We start from the raw sequence: 19,984 nt of genomic DNA on the forward strand, positions 1-19,984 counted from the left end.
AAAAAATTGATTCATCCTGCCTTGCATCAACAGTTTAGGCTGGTAATCATGGCGTAATGGTGTGGGGGACATTTTCTGGCATTCCTTGGGCTCTTTAGCTCTCTGTAGTCCATCCTGCTTCCAGCAGGATAAGGCACCATGCCGCAAAGCTGAAATCATGTCAAACTGGTTTCTTGAGCACAACGATGAACACACTGTACTTTGTCGGCCTCCACGGTCATCAGTTTTCAACCCAATAGAACACCTTTGGGATGGGATATGGTGGCATCATGGATGTGTAGCCAAGAAATCTGCAGAAACTGTGTGATGCTGTCATGTTAATATAGACTAAAACCTCTGAGGAATGATGAATCTGTAAGTGAAAGGGAGCCCAACCTGGTACCAGCATGGTGGAACTAATAAAGTGGCCAGCAAGAATCATGTCATACAAATGTGCGTAAAACTGGGAGCTCAGACCTTAACCCTAAGTGTAGAACTATGAAATGAGTAACTTCCAGTTTGTGTTACTCATCATTTGTTAAACCGCTAAACGTTGATGTTACCACATTTGCTTGACTGGTGCACATGTTTGAACCAGCCATGCTCCCTTCCGTCAAACAGACACGCTAAGACAACGCAATTTAAAAATTCATCATGTCATTGTTTTTTAATTTTACAGTCATACAATCTTTTTTTGTTTCTTTCCAGTGTCTCAAAACCATAAAAAATAAATATACATTATGTTACAAAACATTTCCAGTGTCTCAGATTATACAAAAACACACATCTTATCAACAGCATTGATTACATAAGGGCAAAACACTGGGCGTGTACAGGATGTAAGGTACAAAGGCATTTAGCGACTGTACATTGTAAAATGACCTTTTACTAGCTGCATAATGCTTCAGAGCTGCTGTCATTTTCAGTTTTAACCCACATTTGAAAACTTAGCGATTAAAAGGCAGCATCAATTACGCAATTTCTGAACAGACCCGCTCAGTCTGTTTCTTACTTTTACACTACAAAAGATCAACAAATGGCTTTTTTTTATTTTATTTTAAAGATTCTGCACTAAAACTGAGTTAAACCGAACTGACGGCCAACTCTAATCTGCTTATTCACCAGATCTCATGACTTTGGTAACCAGGAGTGTGTCTTGCATTGGATAAACAGGCCCGACAAACACTGGAAAACAAGGCTTCAGGTTCACAGTGCTCCAACTGCAAAGCTGAGTTTTCAGCAGAGGAGGAATTCCTCTTCATTCCACATAATTAAAGTTCATTTACAGCGTACTCTTGCGTGTGTGCATGCACTCAAACACAACAGCAGCAGCCTGTGAATGCACCGCCGTAGAGTGGAAGTCCACTGTAGCCTTTTACAGTATTGTGTGAGCTTGTAAGGCCTCGGTGCAGCATGAAGGCACGCAGCGCAGATTTGTTGTTCTCTGACTGTTAAACCGGCGTACGATGTGATTTCTGTTCTTTTTTTTCCACTACTGTGTTCTTGCTAAAACTGACATAGAAAATAGATCATTTCTTCTTCACTTTTTAAAATTATCTACATGTTACTTACACTCTAAATACACTGCACCGAGAGGCTGTGGAAGCCTTTCTTTAATTAAAACAAAAAAGAAAAGCACTTTGTGTTTCATAGCTCTGCCCAGCATGAACTGGAGCATGTGTGTGTGAGACATCTGAGGGACCTGCAGTCTTTGAAATCATTTTACTGTGACGGTACCAGCCTTTAGAGGTTCGTGAACAGTGATTATTACATCTGACACTTTGCTAACTTCACCTAAAGAAACAGAACATAACGATGTGCTCCTCGCCAACACTAGAGAAGAGCTTCATGTTAGGGCCCACAATGCATTCTGGGTGTCATTCTTCATCTTCCGACTCTTCCTAATGATTTCCATTAGTGGTTTTGGCACACGTGGCTCAACCGTGTCTTTACACAGTCCAGCACAGCATTCCCTTTGTTATCGCTCACATCTCTGCTTATTTTCTCATCTAAGGCAGTCCTAACGTCTGCAATTAATACTGCTCGCCCGAGAAAGGAAACATGACGGGAGCGGCGATGCTGACAGGATCAGGCTTCTCTTCATCCATCCTTTAACACCTCTCCATCTTGCAACTTTTCCTTTCATGTTCCTCGACTCTTGGTCCCCTCAGCCCCGACCTGGCAGGTTGTTTAGCTCCTCCTCTCATAAAGGCAGGCTGGTCTGGGTTTGCCTAACAGGTCAGATCGAAGTCTCGTTACTGCCACTGTTAACAGAGGGGAACAAAAGGACAGGAGGGAGAGGAGAGGGAGGGGGATGCAAAGAGAAAGAAAAGAGGGGAACATGCAAGGTAAAATGAGTGCAGGGATGCGGGAGGGTCCTCATGCAGCATTTAATCAGGATGGTCGCAGTATTTCATGCTCGAGTTAAAGGAATATAGTCATTAAGAGGATTGTTAACACATTTACAGTTTAAAAACCAGGATAGCTTTATCCCAGTTATACTGGACATAAGGGTGCCATCAGTTTTCTCAACTTACTCGCAACAACAAAGCCTTTATGATGCATGCAATATTGCATTAGTTGGCACTGTGATCAGCTTGATTGTTGCTCATTTAACTGTAAATAGTGCTTGCTTGCAAGGTTTTTAAACTTCTACGATCACTGTTAAACTGATTTCGAATCTTTTATTTGTTGGACACACGCTCAGGTGTACTGAGCGGCACCGTTAGTGAGACCTCTCAGTTTCACATACTTGAGGCGTAAGGGTGCACTGTAGAAAACTGCTCAACATCAATTTCTAGGGGGTTAGACAAAGTGCCCCACATTTAAAATGTCAGTCACAATAGGGCCACACTCGTTTGTGTAAAACTGTCATGGCAGCACCTCGGCAGTTTTGTAAAACTTGCAAGCGTCTACAGTCACGGGGAGTCTGCAGCAACTTCCAGAAATCACACTGCAGTTTCCCCTGGAACTGCATGTATTAGTCACTACTGTTACCATTAGTGCTAAAAACAAGCAGTATTCTTTTCTTACTCTGAGTCTGACTCATTGCCTCCGTTGACCGTCCCAGACTTCAAGTGCATGGCAACTCCGCCATTTGTCTCCCGGTAGATACCCCCTGGAGGAATCTGAGGTCGTGGGGCGACAGGCGGTTTGATGGGGGAGCCGCTCTCGTGGTTGCCGAGTCGGCTTCCTTCGTTGGCCTCCAACGAAGGCGTCCGGGACGACGGGGTCATGATGTTGACGGAGGGAGGGGCTGGGGAGGTGGTGTTGTTGTTGTTGGGGGGAGGGGAGGTGATGGTGGGCGAGTTGTAGTCGCTCAGCTTCTCCCTCAGACGGTTCTTCATGTTCTTGTCGGTCAGCGGAGGAGGGTAGCTGATCTTGTTCTTCAAGATGCCTGAGTGAGACGAGTGATTTGTGTGAGCAGGCGTGACATAAAGTCGATTCAGATCGGCTCTAAACACTTCTCCCCTCACCTTTTCTCTGCTCTGGCTGGTGGTTGCTGTTAGGCTGACTGGCAGGCGCTGAGTCTTTCATACTGGTAGGAGTCTGTCTCTCTCTCTCCTGCAGAGCCTCCCTCTCTCTTTCACCAACGTGGTTGAGCTTGTTCTCTGGGTGCAGCTCCACGTTCACCTTGGTCTCCACCCTCAGCCTCTCTGTCCCACCGGGGTCCTCGCTGTCACTGGCTGTAATGGCATCTGTTGGCCAGTAAGGCTTCACGTGATTAGATGTTGATTGCCCTGCTGAGAAGGGAAGAGAAAACTTCAATTTAATTCAACATCATATGAAGAAAAAGTGTTCATTAGAGCAAAAAGATGATATCTTAAAGGCACAGTCGATCATTTTTTGATAATTTAACGGAAAAAAACAATGCTACGAGGGCAATCCGAAAAGTAAGGTCTCCTATTATTTTAGAAATACAAACAACCATTTATTTTCCATAATATTTACATCATTTTAAAGCTTAAAGACTTATTTATTTCTATAAATAATCGCTATTTCGGTCGATGCATTTTTGTAAACGCTGCGGCAGTCATACCCTTGTAGGGTGGGGTGGGTGATGAAGTTCCAACCAAAGTTTTGCAGGAGAGCGACAGTTAGAGCAACGTGTGGACGCGCGGTGTTGTGGAGAATACTTACGCCCTTGCTCAGCATTCATCTTCTCTGGTTCTGAAATGCCCTTCTCAGATTTTCCCAGTACCTGTCAGCATGTATTGTGGTTCCAACAGGCAGGAAGTAAACCAACAATACCACCTTTTGGTCCCAAAACACAGATGCGCACTGTGCGTAAGCATTCTCCACAACACCGCGCGACAGTTTGCTCAAACTGTCGCTCTCCTGCAAAACTTTGGTTGGAACTTCATCACCCACCCACCCTACAGTCCAGACTTCGCACCCAGTGAGTACGACCTGTTCCCAAAGTTGAAAGAACATTTGTCCGGAAGGCGATTCTGCGGCGGCGGCTAGCGGGTATGACATGGGCATTGTATAACTGTCACAGAGTCTACAAAAATTTATAGACCGAAATAGCCATTATGTAGAAAAATAAACAAGCATTTAAACTTTAAAATGATGTAAATATTATGGAAAATAAACTGTTGTTTGTATTTCTATAATAATAGGAGCCCTTACTTTTGGGTTTGCCCTCCTATAACAATGAAGAATGCTCATAAATTATTAAATTATTAAAGTGAAAGCAAACTAGTTCTCACAAAATGTCATAAAATACGCAAGCTTATTTGTGTCCAAGTTACATGTACTTCAAAGAGAGTTTCACAAGTGCCAGCTAACAGCAGCTAACAGAGGCTAAGAGGAGCTAACAGAGGCTAAGAGGAGCTAACAGAGGCTAACAGCATCGCTTACCAACAGAAAAGTTGCTCAAAAATCCTCAAAAACTCACCTCAGTATCACTGTCGTTGGACAAAAGTGAAATTCACTGATTTATATCAGACTCCTTTCAAAAAGTTTTACAGTCTTGCTCAGAGAAAATAAATGTGGACACTTTTCACCCTGCATTGACAGCTGAGGTAAACAGTAGACTAACTGACAGCCTACACAGTTACTTTGTACACTACAGATGGTTTTAAGGTGACAAGGGGTAAAAACGTATTACTGCAAAATATATAATTAACCACATCTAATTTTTATTTCCCAATTTATTGCCGATGTAACAGAACTCAGCTGACAGTAATCTGCAATCTACTGAATCTTCTGCAATCTGTAGTGGGGAGAATTTTACACGCTGTAACTTTAAGAGACTTATGCATTTACCTTTTGGAGTGCTGTGAAGAGGCCTCTCGTTGTTCCACTTTGGCTTGACATCAATATCATTATCCTCGCTGTCGGAGGAGTGGGAGGAGGCATAGGAGGAGCTGTGTTCATCTACTGAAAGCTCGCTGTCTGAGTCAGAGTCTAATTGAAGAAATGATGGCGAAACAGACCAGTGAACAAATACAGTACATCAGTAAAACAGACCTGGAAATGAAACATTGGAAATGCAATTCAATATAAAAAGCTTACCATCTCCTTTGGTGCCATTTCTATGGAACAGAGGTCCATCCAGGTCCGTGTGGCCTTTAGCTGTTCCTGAAGAGCCACTGGGCTTCTGACCAGACTCCTCCCTAGAAAAACCAAGGACGGCATAGGCAGGCAAGAGAGAAACAGGAGCAGATGAACAGAGGTGTAGATTTAGAGGAGACACAGAGGGGAAGTACATCATTGCTGGAAGTTAATTCAAGCCCCAACTTGTGGTTTTACACAACTGATGTTTAACAGCTGATGCAGCAGACATCTCTCATTACAAAACATCTGGTACTGTTGATTGCCTTGACACAGACAAAGCGAATATGACATTTATTTTGTGTGTGCTGCTGTTTGTCTAATGTCAGAAAGTCCCAGCTTGATCATTAATACTGAATACAGGTTTACCCTCTCTTCATCAGTTACCGGTCGTGGTATAATTATTGCAAGAATTCAGAATTTTAGCATGTTTAGTAATCATTTAATGGATCAAAATGACAAATGGGTAACGTTTTTCTCTCCTCTCCCGTCCTCTCTGTCTGAAGCCGTTTATTCCAGGTTGGAATGAGAACTTGGCTGGAGGGCAAAAACTGCTACTAGAGACTCTGACCTGTCTGATGGCTGATCTAAGAGAAGCTTCTGGAAGCAGCTGAAGACGTGCCAACAGCTCCAGGGAAGAGGTATGCACGTCTACATTACATTCCTACCTCAACAGGTATAATTACATCCCCCCTTCGTTTCTGCTTTTTTCTTTCCACATCTCTCCATTATTTTTCTCCTCTTCCTCTCTTTATAGTTTCCCCACTTTTTGCTCTCTTATCTGCTTCTTTCTACGCCTCACCTACAGGCAGCTCGCCACATTTCTTCCCCCACAGCGTTACTACTCTTATTGACCCTAGAGTCAGCTCTTATTACCCAGATGACAGCTTTACGGGCTAGGCGTACAGTCAGACGAAAGTGTGATACTGTAAAGCGCTTAAAAACACCAGGTATATGAAACACAAGCCTACTGTAATGAAAGCATGTCAGTGAACACTGAACAGATACAGCTTGTAGAAGAGGGGAGATTAGCTTAAGATAACAAACATCTATATTTTGGCGCAGATTCATCTTTCAATGTCAACCTTTATAGATATATCGAGAACACACCTGTCACACAGTCAAACTTAGCTTTCTGATTTAGCTGTACTGCTCAAGATCAAACATGCTAGTAGGCTGTAGCTAGCTTGGACCACAAAGCTATATAATTATTATTGTGATGTATTAATGTTATGTCTTTAGTAAGTTCAGTTTGAAGTACAATAATTTCCAGCAAATCTCAACTGCAAAACATTGCAATAACGCATGTATTTAGAAATGCCAAGCTAAAATTTTACTAGCTAAACCGGCGTTACTTTAGCAACATATGTAAAACTAATGGAGTTGGCAAGAACACCGTGACGGTTAAATTTTGAGATTAAATTTCATTCAGTCTTATCATCTTATACCAACATGTGCTCACTCCCAAAGCGCCAGGTGACAAATCTTCAGTATATTACGCTTCTGGGCACCCAACACGTCCCCATATTACGAGATTGGAAAAATGATGAAACATGAGAACCATTTGGAATGAATCCACACATGTACGTTTTACTTAAATCGTTTTGTAAAACACTATCTAACGTCATTAAAGTGGTGGTTAAGGTTAGGGATAAGGTTAGGGTTAGGGCTGGAATACATGGCTGGAACGTCTATTACCACGGGATCGTCGTTCTACTGGATTTCATCCACAATCCGGCGGGTAGCATAGGAACGCGGAAAGTCGCCTTTTGCGTTCTCATGGAAATCAACAAATCGCCGGTATATTACATCTCAGGAGTGAGAATGGGCTCCTTATACATAAACTCTAAAGCACATGGACTCTGTCTCCTCTGTGCTAAAAACTAACGTGAAGTACAATAGAAAAGAAAGCTTTACACATTTTGGCAGCACCTACAGTGGTGTGAAAAAAGATTTATGTCTAATTTTTTGCATATTTGTCATGCTTATGTTTTAGATCAAAGAAATTTTAATATCAGACAAAGATAAATCGAGTAAATACAAAAGGCAGATTTTGAATCATGATTTCTTTTATTAGGTTTGGCTTATTTCCCTTAATAAATCCACTCATCATTTGAAAACTGCATTTTGCATTTACTCGGGTTAGAAAGGAAGCAAATACTTTTTCACAATGCTGAGGATAAAACTAGTGCTTTGCAAAACAATTCTACCTAATGCTACAACCGCCATCATGAAAGTTGTAATATTTCATTCCATTTTTTGTTAAAAGCACAAGAAAATCATGTGAATGTTCAACACTTTTAAATCAGTCACATTACCATGAAATTACTGCATTTGCTGCTAAAGCAATAAACATACGTTTGTACTATAGAAAATGTACCACATCAAATTTCACATAAGCAATAGTAGAATCTAATCGTCTAATTTAATAACACAGTAATATGGAGGAATATATGTCTATTTGTGTGCATTTAGTTTTTTGCAAACAGGCCATGCGCCATGCATTGGCAAATGTCAGTAAAATTTTCATGCAGAAGGTGCTGATATGTGGCAGAATGCATGTGGTGTAAGAAACAAGATACCTTTGGAGAATAAGGTGGACAGGGCGTGTGTATACTTATGCAGCGTGTGTGTGTGTGTGTGTGATGCAGTAAGGTGTGTTAGTCAGCGTGAGACTTCTGCATCTCAGACATGCAAAAAGGGCACCAAAGGAAGAAATCTGAAAGGAATACCAAGACACGCTCATCACACAGCAGAGTGCAAAAAGCCATGCAGTCAGTCAGCGTGTTGTACCTGAGTGTGTAAGCCAGGTAGCTACTGCGGCTCTTGGCTGACCTGTCCAGTGAGACGGTAGACTCGCCAATGCCTGAACGGTACACTGCGCCGTCCTCTGTGTACATGTTGTTGCAGTTGAGAGAGCGCTGAAGATGGAGGAATATAACAAAGGTTATATTTTAAACAAGAGCTATGAGACCGAAAACCAAATTAAACAAAAGAGCATATAAAGAAATAAGAAACAATGTTGAATAACTTGATGATACATATTTAAATGTATCGATATATATGTATAGGGATGGGGATTGAGAAGAATTCAGCGATTCCATTATTGATATCACTTATCGATTCTCATTGGCGCCATTTTGAGAGAAACCACCATTGCTAAGGAGCAATAAAGAAATTACATTCATTCAAATGGATTGCATGCTGTGGTTTGAATGTTTGTTGAGGTACTTCCCCTCTTTGTTGGAGCCATTACTTAAAAAAACCAACACAAATCTCTTATGAGGACACACATCTCTAATAAAAAGCTGACTGCACAAAGCCAAGATGTAAACCAGCACAAAAGAGCGATCTCCATAGTGATACTGCTTTAGAAACGTGAACAGGTAGAAAGGGAGCAGCCTGACTGCTCATCTCGTTGTTGCCTGTTGAAGTTAAGGGTCTGGCTGTTGGGGTTGCGATTCACTCAGCTTTCGCTCCAAGTTCTTAGTTAGCTTAGCATCAGCATGCTGATGGCAGATGCTTATAAAGAACCGAAGTTGTGTTAGCAGCATTATGCGGTTGTTTCTGTCCTGGATGTTTTCCACTTTACCATTTATCTCGTCCTTTAGCGCAACAAACATCAAATAAATGTCCACATCCACGCTCTAGACCAGGGGTGTCCAACTCCAGGTCTTGAGGGCCGGAGTCCTGCAGGTTTTAGATGTGTCCTTGATCCTACACAGCTGATTTAAATGGCTAAATTACTTCCTCAACATGTCTTGAAGTTCACCAGAGGCCTGGTAATGAACTAATCATTTGATTCAAGTGTGTTGACCCAGGGTGATATCTAAAACCTGTAGGACACCGGCCCTTGAGGCCTGGAGTTGGACACTCCTGCTCTATACTGAGTCGCTTTTTTCCTCCTCTGACACTTGAACTGAAATCAGCTGATTGTAGTGTGAGTGCAACTGATGAGTGCGATCAGTCGGCAGGCATGCCAACTGCTAACCGGTTTTCCACAAGAACCGGTTCTCGATTCCCATCCCTACTATATGCATGTATATAAAGTAAATGTTTGTTCACTTACTGTTAGCAAAGAGCCCCTCGTGGTGCTGGACTCGTCTTGTATGCTCTTCTTTCCCTTGAAGATGTTCTTGAGGTTTTTCCTCACCTCTTTGTTGAAGACCACATGGAACAAGAAAATGAAGACTCCCTGAAAAAAAAGCAGGAGAACGTATGTATGTATTGCTGAGGAGAGTAAATAATCAAATGTGAATTGTTTTCAAAAGTGTGTGTGGATTATCTGTGCATCCAGAGCTCAGTGTGGGGTTAGCAGATACCTGCAAGCAGCTGAAGACAGCAAACAGGTAATGGAAAGTCATTACATTGCTGTTGACTGCCATTAGACCGAGCAGCCAGGTGGCACTGATGAGCACCAGGAGGAGGAAGGCCATACGTAGGGCAGGACTGCGTTGGGAAACATAAATGTTTTAATAATGGTATAAAAAGCCAAACTCAAGGTAGCAACTGGATCCTTTGATGTATGTGAAATGGCTAATGTGATGTGGGAACCTACATAGCTCCTGACTTCTCTACAGCCTTCTGTCTCCGACCACAGGAAGCCTTGGCAGCGAGAACAAAGATCACTATGTTCACCTGTAAGGGGAAGGAAAATTTAAGAGGTTTATCCCTCAAAACTGTAAATACAAAAAAGTTGTACGAAATAGTTTCTAGCCACAGGAAACTTATTTTGAGTGTCTTCATAGTTTTATTTTTGAGATACACCAATTTTTATATACTGCAGGAAAAACAAAAATAAATATTATAATGCAAATTTGCAAAAAAACAGCATGTGCATCAAAATAAACTATTTCCAGCAGTGCAATTTGAGTTCTAAGCATCCCAGAAACGATACAGGAAAGCACAAAGTCAAACATGACTTTTGAAAACACCAATATAGCCTTATAAGGTTCTGAAGGAAAAAAACAACTACATTCTCCACGAAAATTATGTCACTTCCGGTTTCGGGCAGGTAATGGCGGACGATAGTTCGTGCTGACGTCTATTCCAACATAGGAAGTGTTACAAACAACTGATCGGATCGGCAAAGCGTGTTTCTGGAATGGATGTGGAAGGAAACCGTGACCTAGGACAAACTGATGGTACAAGATGTAAGTACAACTCCTCCGGTTTGATATGCAAAAAAAATTATTGCGCTAGCTTACGTGGTTGCAGTTCTACTGGGATTTAAAAATAGTTACGCAAAACGGGGCATCCCCGTCACCGGTCTTAAAGGGTTAAAAGAGATATTGGACATACCAGCACGACTACAAAGATGGGCCCTGCAAAGCTCCAGATGAGTGTGTCATGGACAGAAAGCCAACAAAAATCTGGGTTTCCATAACCCTGAGGATCGAGGCCAACTGCCAAACCTACACACAAACACAATGAAAACACAGTGGAGAAATAACATTTTGATCAAATCAGTCTGACTTTATATTATTAAAATATTTTGGATTCTTTTTTTCAGTTACACATCATAATCGCTCACTAATTTTGTCACATTTGAACCTCCGTATATATTTTATATATCTATTTGCCTCTTCCAAAAACATAATCCAAGCATCCAGTGCTGACGAAATCACTATATCACACAGCATCTGGTAAGTGTTTAACAAATTTTATAAAAGTGACACAAGAGTAGCCCTAAAAGGAGGAATCAGACAGAAGGAAAACATATAAACATGACACAAATTGTTTAAATTATATATATATATTATTTTTACACCCTTCTTTTTTTCTCATTTTGACACAATGTGAGCATCTAAGTAGCAACCATTTCCTTTTCATTGTTTCTCCTGCTGTCTCATTCAGCGATCTTCCCACAGGGATCATAGCCTTTTCAGAAAAGACGAGTCATGACACGAGTCTCTCGACAATCTGCCATCTCCTATCGCACTGTTGCTTGTCCTGGCGAACATGTGTGAGTGTAACTCACCAGTGATGATAGCCGGTATGCCCCAGCCCATGGCGTAGTAGAACCTCATGTGACCGTAGTTGATGTTCCGCAGCTCGGTCAGCATGCGGTAGATATGCAGCCCCTCCACGAACATCCAGGCAAAGGTGCACATGTAGAAGTAATGGAGGAGGATGGCGATCACGGTGCACACAAACTGCGAGTTTGTAGGACGGGAGAAAAGAAGAGAGCGCCAGATTTTTAGGTACAGAACAGTATCGGCCACTTTGGTTCTGCAGTACCATTAAATCTATATATCAGTGCACGAATCATCCAGCCTTTCAAAATAAGACAATTATCTGTTTGTTCATCTTTGGATATTCAAGCAGACAACCGGGAAATAAACCATCCAATTTTTGAATATTTTTTAAAATCTTGAAAGCCTTGTCAATAAACTATTCAATTTGTCAAAAAAAGCGATAAATTCGTGAACTGACAGTAAACGTTTTTATGTCACAACGTCTTTTCGTAACACGGCAATGATTCAAACTGTCCCCACATTCCTGTATCTCCCCTCCTCCCATTTTGTGCTGTCTGGTGCTACAGTAGAAGAATGGTGTGTGTCAGTGAATGCTGAGATACGGTGTATTTTACTAATGTTTTGTATTGCTGTGGAGATCAGAGAAGAAGAAGGAGAAACTACTTTGACAGCGTTATAAATCATCCCCGGAGATGGCCCTGGGCACACACCGACAGCATTCCACTGCTCTGATGCACGTTTACCTACACACACACCTAAACTTTGCACGCACACTAGCAAGCGCTTAGCAAATCAAAGAGATGCAAAAAAAAAAAAAAAAAAAACCCCAAAGAGATTAAACTTTCTCTTTTAAGCATCTCCTTGCAGACTTGGCTTCCACTCCACAAAACAATACTCCATAAATATAAAGCAGCATGTGCTTTTACCACCTCATCCCAGTCAAAACATGGTGAGTCAGAACATTCGTACAGGACTAAAGACAAAACTCCCACAACTCCTCTGGCGCCTGTAAACTTACTCGCTTCTCTTTCGCTGTGGTGCATGTGCACATTTGTACTTTAGGGTAGCCACAGTTGAGAAAAGGGCAGTTAGCGATGAATACCGATACTCAAGCCGGTTCTGTCAGTCAAATCCAACTGTAAGCTCAGCAGTACATATGTGTGCATGTGTTTATTTTGACATCAGATATCCTTTTCTTTTAGATTTATAGCAGGTTTATCGAAATGTGAAGGGGCTGCTGAATCACTCGTTGTAGGATTCATTTATGGGACCTAACCTTGAAATACGAGGCTGATTTGACATCTTCTGTCATGTGAATGATGAGGTGTGAGATAGTCGTAAATAAAGCACAAACCACCAGGGCTATGCCTCTTGAACAGGCTTCGCTTTCATCCCCGATTCATTACCACTGCAAGTACTATTCAGAAGCACATGTATATCTGTTTGACAGCTGGGGGTGGTAGTTACAACCCTCCATAGAGTTACAGGACTGACAGTGCGTCTCCCGATGCCTTGGGTTAAAACATCTGGTTTAACCAGACTACGTAAAGCTGACTCATTCACCTTTAACATGTTGTACTTACAAGGGTTAAGCTTTAAGGTGCTAGTTGTCCTTTTGAGCTGCTACTTATAGGCTGAGCTAGGATCACAAACCAGCACACAGAGATAAGTAAGGCAATGATCTTCTCTAACTCTTGGCTAAAGGGCAAAAAAGTACACCTTTAAATGTATCCTTATAGCTCCCTTTTTAAACCTGATTTCTTCTACTTGTCAATTAAGAGATTAATGGTGTTGTCTGTACCACAGACATTTGAGATTTTTTATCAAGTAAAAACTAAAGCTGTTTTGGGAAAACCCTTGCCAGGACCTACCACCCTGAGGCCAGCTTTTAGAGACAGGTACCAGTCACAGCACGTCTCCACTACTGGCCCACAGAGGTTTGTGTATGTGTGTGTCAACAGACTTCAAAGATATCCGATACCTTTTGATCCTTTACTGTATGTATATGGAACTGAGAGTAGTTACTAGCCATATCAGTGACTAACAAAGGCTTTTAACTCAATTAAGGTAGACTACATCCTCACATAAGATTTATCCAGGAATGGCAGCTCACTAACATGAACTTACACGAGGTTATATTGGAAAAGCAGTTTGGTAAATAGCACATTCCTGACTATTACAGTCATTAGTCGACAATCACAACACATAATCTGTCAGATAAAGAAAGACTCTCAGGTAGGTCTTGGCCCATTAAGTCTTGTACTGCTCTTGTCAACCCAGCGTTAGAGGGCTGCCTGAAGGAAAAACAAATATGGTAGGCTTCATGGAAGCTCTGATAAAGTAAACACCAGAGAGAAAGCTCTTTATCCCGCATCTCAGATGCCCCACACCACTCATGTTTGTAGCACATGACTTCATGGTCTGGTTTTTAGACCATGTACATATGTACTCTATCTTGCTTTACATGGTAACGATCAGAATTTAATCATGGTGTAATTTCTCCACCAGTAGTTTCTTATTATATACCGATCTTTCATAATGGAAACTACAACTCACTAAATAAAAGAAAAATGAGCCGGATTCACAGTGTCAAGAGTCTAATCCTAGAAATATTCCTACTGTGTGTCAACCAACCCACCTTTGTAGGGAATACTTCAGTATTCCCTACAAAGGTGGGTTGTGCAGTTTCTTCTTTTAAGTTGTTAAATTGCAGCTGTGTATTTGGGGATGCTGTCTGCCAAATCCTGCACGTATGAAGGAAATCTGTAAAGAAATTACACGCATGGTTCGTTGGCTTTGTAACTGATCGTGCAGCTGCTGTGATGGGCTGTAGAGAGGAGCAGCCACACTCCTGAGTGAAAAGATCAGTTCTAATCTGACAGTGCATCATTCACAAGCTGGAACCTGCAGTCCAGCACGCTGTAAAACACTACACAGAGACATTTTCAAATACGCATTAACTCTTAATCGCAAAGGTTTGCTACTGATCAAAGATTTCCAGATGTGGGTAACAGAGGGCAATGCAATGCAGAAAAGGTGTCACTACAGCAAACAATCCACATGTTCAGGTGTGTTACACTGGATCCCGTTCATGACACAACCTCGTAGGGGATTTGAATCTACAGCTGGAACTAAACCAGCCTACACTATGGAGCCACACACCATTACACACTGCAGTTAAATGGAACAGCTGCCCAAATAATGCTAAATACAAGACAGATTTAATTCTGGCACGTTAATATCTTTGTATTTCTTGATTTAATCAAATATGTCTGAAGAGGAAAACATGAATCTGAGAATACTGCACACATTAATTTACTTTTTTTTTTTTTAAGCAGTAGTTATATATTTAAAGTTTTAGTTCAAGTCATGGATTCCTGCAAAATCCAGGTCAACTTCAGCAAGAATTCTGTGGCAGAGGTCATTTTTGGCTTTTTTTTGGCTTTGGCTTTTTACCTTAATAACAACAAACAAACAAACACTTTATTAGCTAAAAAAAGATAGCTAACAGGGGGATGCATACACTGTGACATTTATATAGTTCAACTCACCGCTTAGTAATGAATGAAGAATTTGAAAAACTGTTGATGGTCAATAACTTTTCAATGGTAAGCCAACAGTAAATGATAATTATAACTAATTATCCAAATATTTAATAAACACTGCTAGCTAAAATGTCCACCTCTAAGAAACTGAAGTACTACAAACCCGGCAGAGCTACTAGAATCTAATCATTGTCATCATTCGCTTCAATTAGGAGAAAGATTATTGTTGATGAAGAAATATTCATATGACATAGGAAGCTCACATGACAGAGCTACAGGACATCTGACAAAGACGGCTGGGAATAACCGTGCAGGATAAAAAACACTTTGCAGGGGGAAAAAAAAATGCACTTACCACATTGTCAGTCTGGTTGATGCCCAGGAGGAAGACAAGCTCGGAGAAGAAGAGCGCTGCCACCAGGTTCCTGTGGATGGCGTGGAGGTTGGTACGGAGCCTGCGCAAGAGGCACAGCAGGATGAAGGTGATCAGGAGAAGAAACAGGGACACGGAGACTGTGGTGTACGTGACGATCTTCAGAGGCAGGACATCGCCGTGCTGTGGAGAGCAGTTCCAAGACAGCGAGTTGGTGATCAGTAACAACCACTAGGTGTTTTAAAACGAAGCTGAAATGAGAGAAGTTTTAAGCGCTACCTCTCTTTTGGAAATGTCCATCAACACAGCAAAACTGGTCATGTGGTTACACTGACAGCTAATGTGGGTGTTGTTCCTGTTGAGCACCTCGCAGCCTTTAGAGGACCAGCCGCCTGCGCCTCCACTCCTAAACACGCCAACGAACACAAGCACAGGTGAGACCAGTAATGTATACTCTTAAAGCCATGTGAAAACAATGCATTTAACTACAATGTATTTCAAATTTAACTCACCCGACTGAGTGGTCCCAGAACACGCAGACGGGTTTGGTTCGCTCCTCTGTCTCCAGCAGGGTGTACTCCAAGATGACCGGGGGGTCCAGGACGGTAGGAAGAGGCTGACCTTCGCTGTGGATCGTGGCGCTCACGATGGCTGTGTTGATCACCGGACGGTTGGGGACTCTAGAAATACACATTGTACACTAACATTCGCATAAAGTTTTCTCTGCACCTTCTGGTGTTCACCACTTGTTCATTCTGAACAAGAAGTAATAGCAGTAGATGGCTTTCACAGAGGTCAGCCATAGTTTACCTCAGACTCCTGCGGTCTGCGTCGTATCTTTCAGGAAGGAGCTTTCCCAGCGACTTGTACACTATCACCACAGCAACAGGCAGAGGGGCAGGTGGCTCGAGATGGCGGCGTTTCCTATCTGAAACTGTGTGCTCCTCCTCTAGGACAGCTTCTGTCTGAGCTGGAGGGGCAGGAGTGGGCTCTGCTGATGTCAGAAAGAAAGAAGATGAAGCTTTAAAAGCAGAAAAAAAATTTAATCGAGGTCTGATTGAGGCATCGTTCCCACCTTTGTTTCCCTGAGTACCGATATTAAACTGTGGGAAGCGGACAGAAGACCCGAGCTCTTTGGGGTAGGCCTCCTGGATTTCCCGGAAGCGAGGAAATGTCGCCCTCTCTGGGTTCGACACATCCAAGTAGTCCACAGTTAGAACTGAAATAAACAGGAGACACAGTAAAGACTTGTGTTATCGTTTTTTCCCCGCAGCTGAAGCACAATTCAATTACAGTTTGGAGACTCACTCATGTTTTCAGTGACGATGGTGAAGGGCTTCAGGTAGGTTTTCCGGACATTCTGTGCCAGCGTGCTCGCGTAGTCCTCAAAGTTTCGGAGCAAATGTGCGGTCCCGCTCTCTGTCCTTTGGATTTGGTCCCAGTGGTCCTTGGTGTTGGGATCCAGTATGGCGCTGCCTGCTCGCACCAAGTTCTGGAAAAAACACAAATTGCCAAGCTACGATTGAAAAAGGAATTTATATATTCAAATAAAAGCAGTAATGGATAAAGTTGTTCACCCAGTGAGCATCAACCAGTGGAGGGCAGCATGCCACCAGTGTTCCCAGTGCTCACATCATATATATTTTTATAATAATTAAGTGCATAAGGCTACCTCATTAAACTCTGCATCCTTCATGGCGGTGAGATCAAACCCGGCCTGGCGGCTTTCGTACTGCAGAACATAATTCAGAAGCTGGGCGGCCATCTTCACGTCATTGCCGTAGTAATGTGACGTGTTATTGGTGGCACTTTGAAGCAAACGCACAATGGTCTTGGAGCGTTCGCTGTCCATCCTTGAACTGTTGCGGCGGAGATCGTCATTCTAGAAGAGAGTGGAGGATGTAAAGAGAGGGAGAACGGGCAGGTCAAGGTAGGGAAAAGCTCCTCGGGTTCAGTCTAATAAAAGCCCCTGTCTGCTTTCATGCTTATTTCTGTCTTTTATTCACCAGTTTTTTCAGATGTGTGAAGGCAACGGTGGTGCAGTTGAAGAGCTCAGGTGCCAGCCAGCCCTTCTCATCACTACAGTGGCGGATGGCAGTGCCTGGAAAAGAACAAATAACATAAAAAACAGAGGACATGGAGATCAATTTCCTCACAACTGTTACCAACACATGAAGAGAGAAGAAAACACTGTGAGGAAATTCTGTTCTATAGCATTAAAATTATGCATTTGTGCAGTTACACAATTAGAGATTTTGCATTGAGGTACAAATTTGCAAAAAGGGGCAAAAAGTGTAAGTGCAGTCATGTCAGAACATTTGACTGTTCTACTATGATCACATATTTTCTCGCTTACTTTAGAGATTTATGTTTTATTACGTGTTTGTCCATGTATGTTTATTAAATAACGTATTTCATATCTTAACTACTTAGCAACTTTTTATTGTTGCCTCAAACAGTTTTATTATCTTAAAATACTTTTCTTTCACGTGAAATTAGATATGAACTGCATGTTATCTGTTTGTACAGAGGAACGAAACTGACAACATTATAAAACCAAAACAAAATAAATGTATATGCCAGTAAATGCATCAAAGGTAATATTAAAAAATCATAGACATTGTTGAATGTATAAAATGCTACATAAAAAACTATTTTTATGATATATAGTTATATAATTATATAGTCCTGTCTTGCTTTTTTCATTTTGTATTTAATTATTCAATATTTGTTTCTAATTTTAATTTGTTTGTATCTTTTAATAGATTAGCTGGAGGCAACTATTTTGTATGGTAACCAGTCAGATAACAGGAACAAACTGACTTCCCAATAGACTTTGAATAACAGCCTCCTCACTTATATGAAGAATAAATAAAATATTCAATATTTAAATAAATGAAATTTAAAAAAAATGGGGAAAACAAACATAGCAACGCAAAGGGAACATTATACAGAACATATACATTTAAAATGTCACACTTTATATATTTAAAATAATTTAAAACACATTAATGATCACAACTAATTATACCATTCATTTTTGAACAGCAATTTTTCAGAAATTTATTTCTTAGTTATTTTTTGATTTTGTTAGTTGAGAAAGATTTGACTGGGCTAGTAAGTAGTAGTAAGTACTAGTAGTAGTATAGTAAGGACACACATTTTTAAAAAAGGCACAGCAAAAAACTCCAATCAGATCGTGATCAGAACTGTTCTGAAGATTTGCAGCACTTAAATACCTGATGAATGTAAGACCATTCTTTCCAGTCTCAGTGCTTAAATGTAAAACTACACCAAGTTTTTACAGTCAGGTGGTGTTTGGGAAAGTCTCACTGTTGTAAAGGGAGAAATGCCTGCCACTTGGAGCTAAAGGAGGGCACTGAGCAATGCTCACAAATAAATTCCCTATTGAGCGCTGGGAGACAACAAAAAGGGCACCATGGTGACTGCAGTTACCAAGGGAGTAACCAGGAAAGAGGCAACGTTTTACTGGGACAGGTCACTGACCGCGACTCTTGAGCTCACCTTTCTCATACACACAGTGAGCAAGAGGAATGGTATCGCCGCCAGCTCTTAATGTACCTGACGTACCTTTACACACAAACCTCTACATGATTGGCTGGTTAAAAAGCTCCTCTGGACTCATGAACCAATCAGTGTGCTTTATTGCTGTGTTGTTAAGCCTTGGAGAGTGAAAGACAGTGTGCAGTTAAAAGTACTCACCAAAAGATCCTTCGGGACATTTCATAGCAGCAGGGCGTCCAAATTTTGTCTTGGGCCACCAGATGCCAGAATCAAAGGCCTTTGGGCAGCCCTCATACACCACTGTGGACAGGAGGGTAAGGCTTAAGAACAGTCTTAAAACACAGTAATTACTTTTTACATTGCACGTGGTATGATGCTTAAACTGGGCCTGCTAAAAACAAGCTAATCAGCTAAAAAAACAAAACAAAAAAAGCATCGCTTTAAAAGGCAAACGTCCGACCCGGCTGATCCGTTTTAACCACCTTATAAAACAGCCAGACGGAAAAACACACAGAAATTCAACCAAATTAATCCTGCAGAGCTGTTGCACAAGCTGCAAGACATAATTCATGTCAGCGTATTTGACAGCCAGGACAAACCAGATTTGGACCTGCAAGCTTGCACAAGCTATGATACATAACTTAGCCAGTGTACTTACTCCAAGCTTCTCCATTAAATACAATAAGAATAATTAAAATAAGGAGTGGTTGAAGGTCATTTTTCTTTTTTAAACCAACTTAACTGTGAAGCTGTGTTTAGTCCAGAACAGATATTGTGGCATGAGGTCTATTAAAGGCAGCTACATCTTAGAGTCTTATGAATCTGAAAAAACGCACTAAACCCACTCCAACATTTTGGCTAAACTACAATACTCAGACCATGGATTAGGGTTTCATGTCCTTTAAAAGTCCAAGCACGTTCTCAGCCTCCAAAAGGCTTCCTATTAGGTCAAACAGTAAGCACACTGACATTCATTTTCTGTTCGGGGGCTTTGTCTTCTGTTCATCTCTACTGTATTGTGTGTG

The 19,984-nt window shown here is 41.5% G+C and overlaps 1 protein-coding gene across 9 annotated transcripts in view; it reads right to left on the minus strand.

The window, feature by feature from the left end:
- Positions 1-1,469: 1,469 nt before the first annotated feature.
- celsr1a (cadherin EGF LAG seven-pass G-type receptor 1a) overlaps positions 1,470-19,984 on the minus strand; it is a 93,937-nt gene continuing 75,422 nt past the window's right edge. For 4 of the 9 annotated variants that reach the window (XM_042217872.1, XM_014329770.2, XM_005915707.3 and 1 more), the window contains 20 exons: positions 19,158-19,259; positions 17,441-17,535; positions 17,107-17,316; positions 16,743-16,926; positions 16,510-16,653; positions 16,245-16,428; positions 15,947-16,114; positions 15,714-15,840; positions 15,417-15,617; positions 11,519-11,693; positions 10,840-10,952; positions 10,097-10,176; positions 9,861-9,987; positions 9,608-9,733; positions 8,332-8,459; positions 5,500-5,600; positions 5,251-5,391; positions 3,456-3,722; positions 3,013-3,376; positions 1,470-2,210 (listed from right to left, as the gene is read on the minus strand). In XM_042217872.1, the coding sequence (XP_042073806.1) occupies positions 2,183-2,210; positions 3,013-3,376; positions 3,456-3,722; positions 5,251-5,391; positions 5,500-5,600; positions 8,332-8,459; positions 9,608-9,733; positions 9,861-9,987; positions 10,097-10,176; positions 10,840-10,952; positions 11,519-11,693; positions 15,417-15,617; positions 15,714-15,840; positions 15,947-16,114; positions 16,245-16,428; positions 16,510-16,653; positions 16,743-16,926; positions 17,107-17,316; positions 17,441-17,535; positions 19,158-19,259 (3,065 nt within the window). In that variant the 3' untranslated portion in view covers positions 1,470-2,182. Of the gene's footprint in view, positions 2,244-3,012; positions 3,377-3,455; positions 3,723-5,250; positions 5,392-5,499; positions 5,601-8,331; positions 8,460-9,607; positions 9,734-9,860; positions 9,988-10,096; positions 10,177-10,839; positions 10,953-11,518; positions 11,694-15,416; positions 15,618-15,713; positions 15,841-15,946; positions 16,115-16,244; positions 16,429-16,509; positions 16,654-16,742; positions 16,927-17,106; positions 17,317-17,440; positions 17,536-19,157; positions 19,260-19,984 lie in introns of all 9 variants that reach the window. The other 5 variants (XM_042217881.1, XM_042217884.1, XM_042217892.1 and 2 more) reach the window with 5 other exon arrangements.

Source organism: Haplochromis burtoni, unplaced genomic scaffold (genome assembly GCF_018398535.1).
Source record: "Haplochromis burtoni strain Fernald_Lab_line unplaced genomic scaffold, NCSU_Asbu1 Contig_14, whole genome shotgun sequence".
Classification (NCBI taxonomy): domain Eukaryota; kingdom Metazoa; phylum Chordata; class Actinopteri; order Cichliformes; family Cichlidae; genus Haplochromis; species Haplochromis burtoni.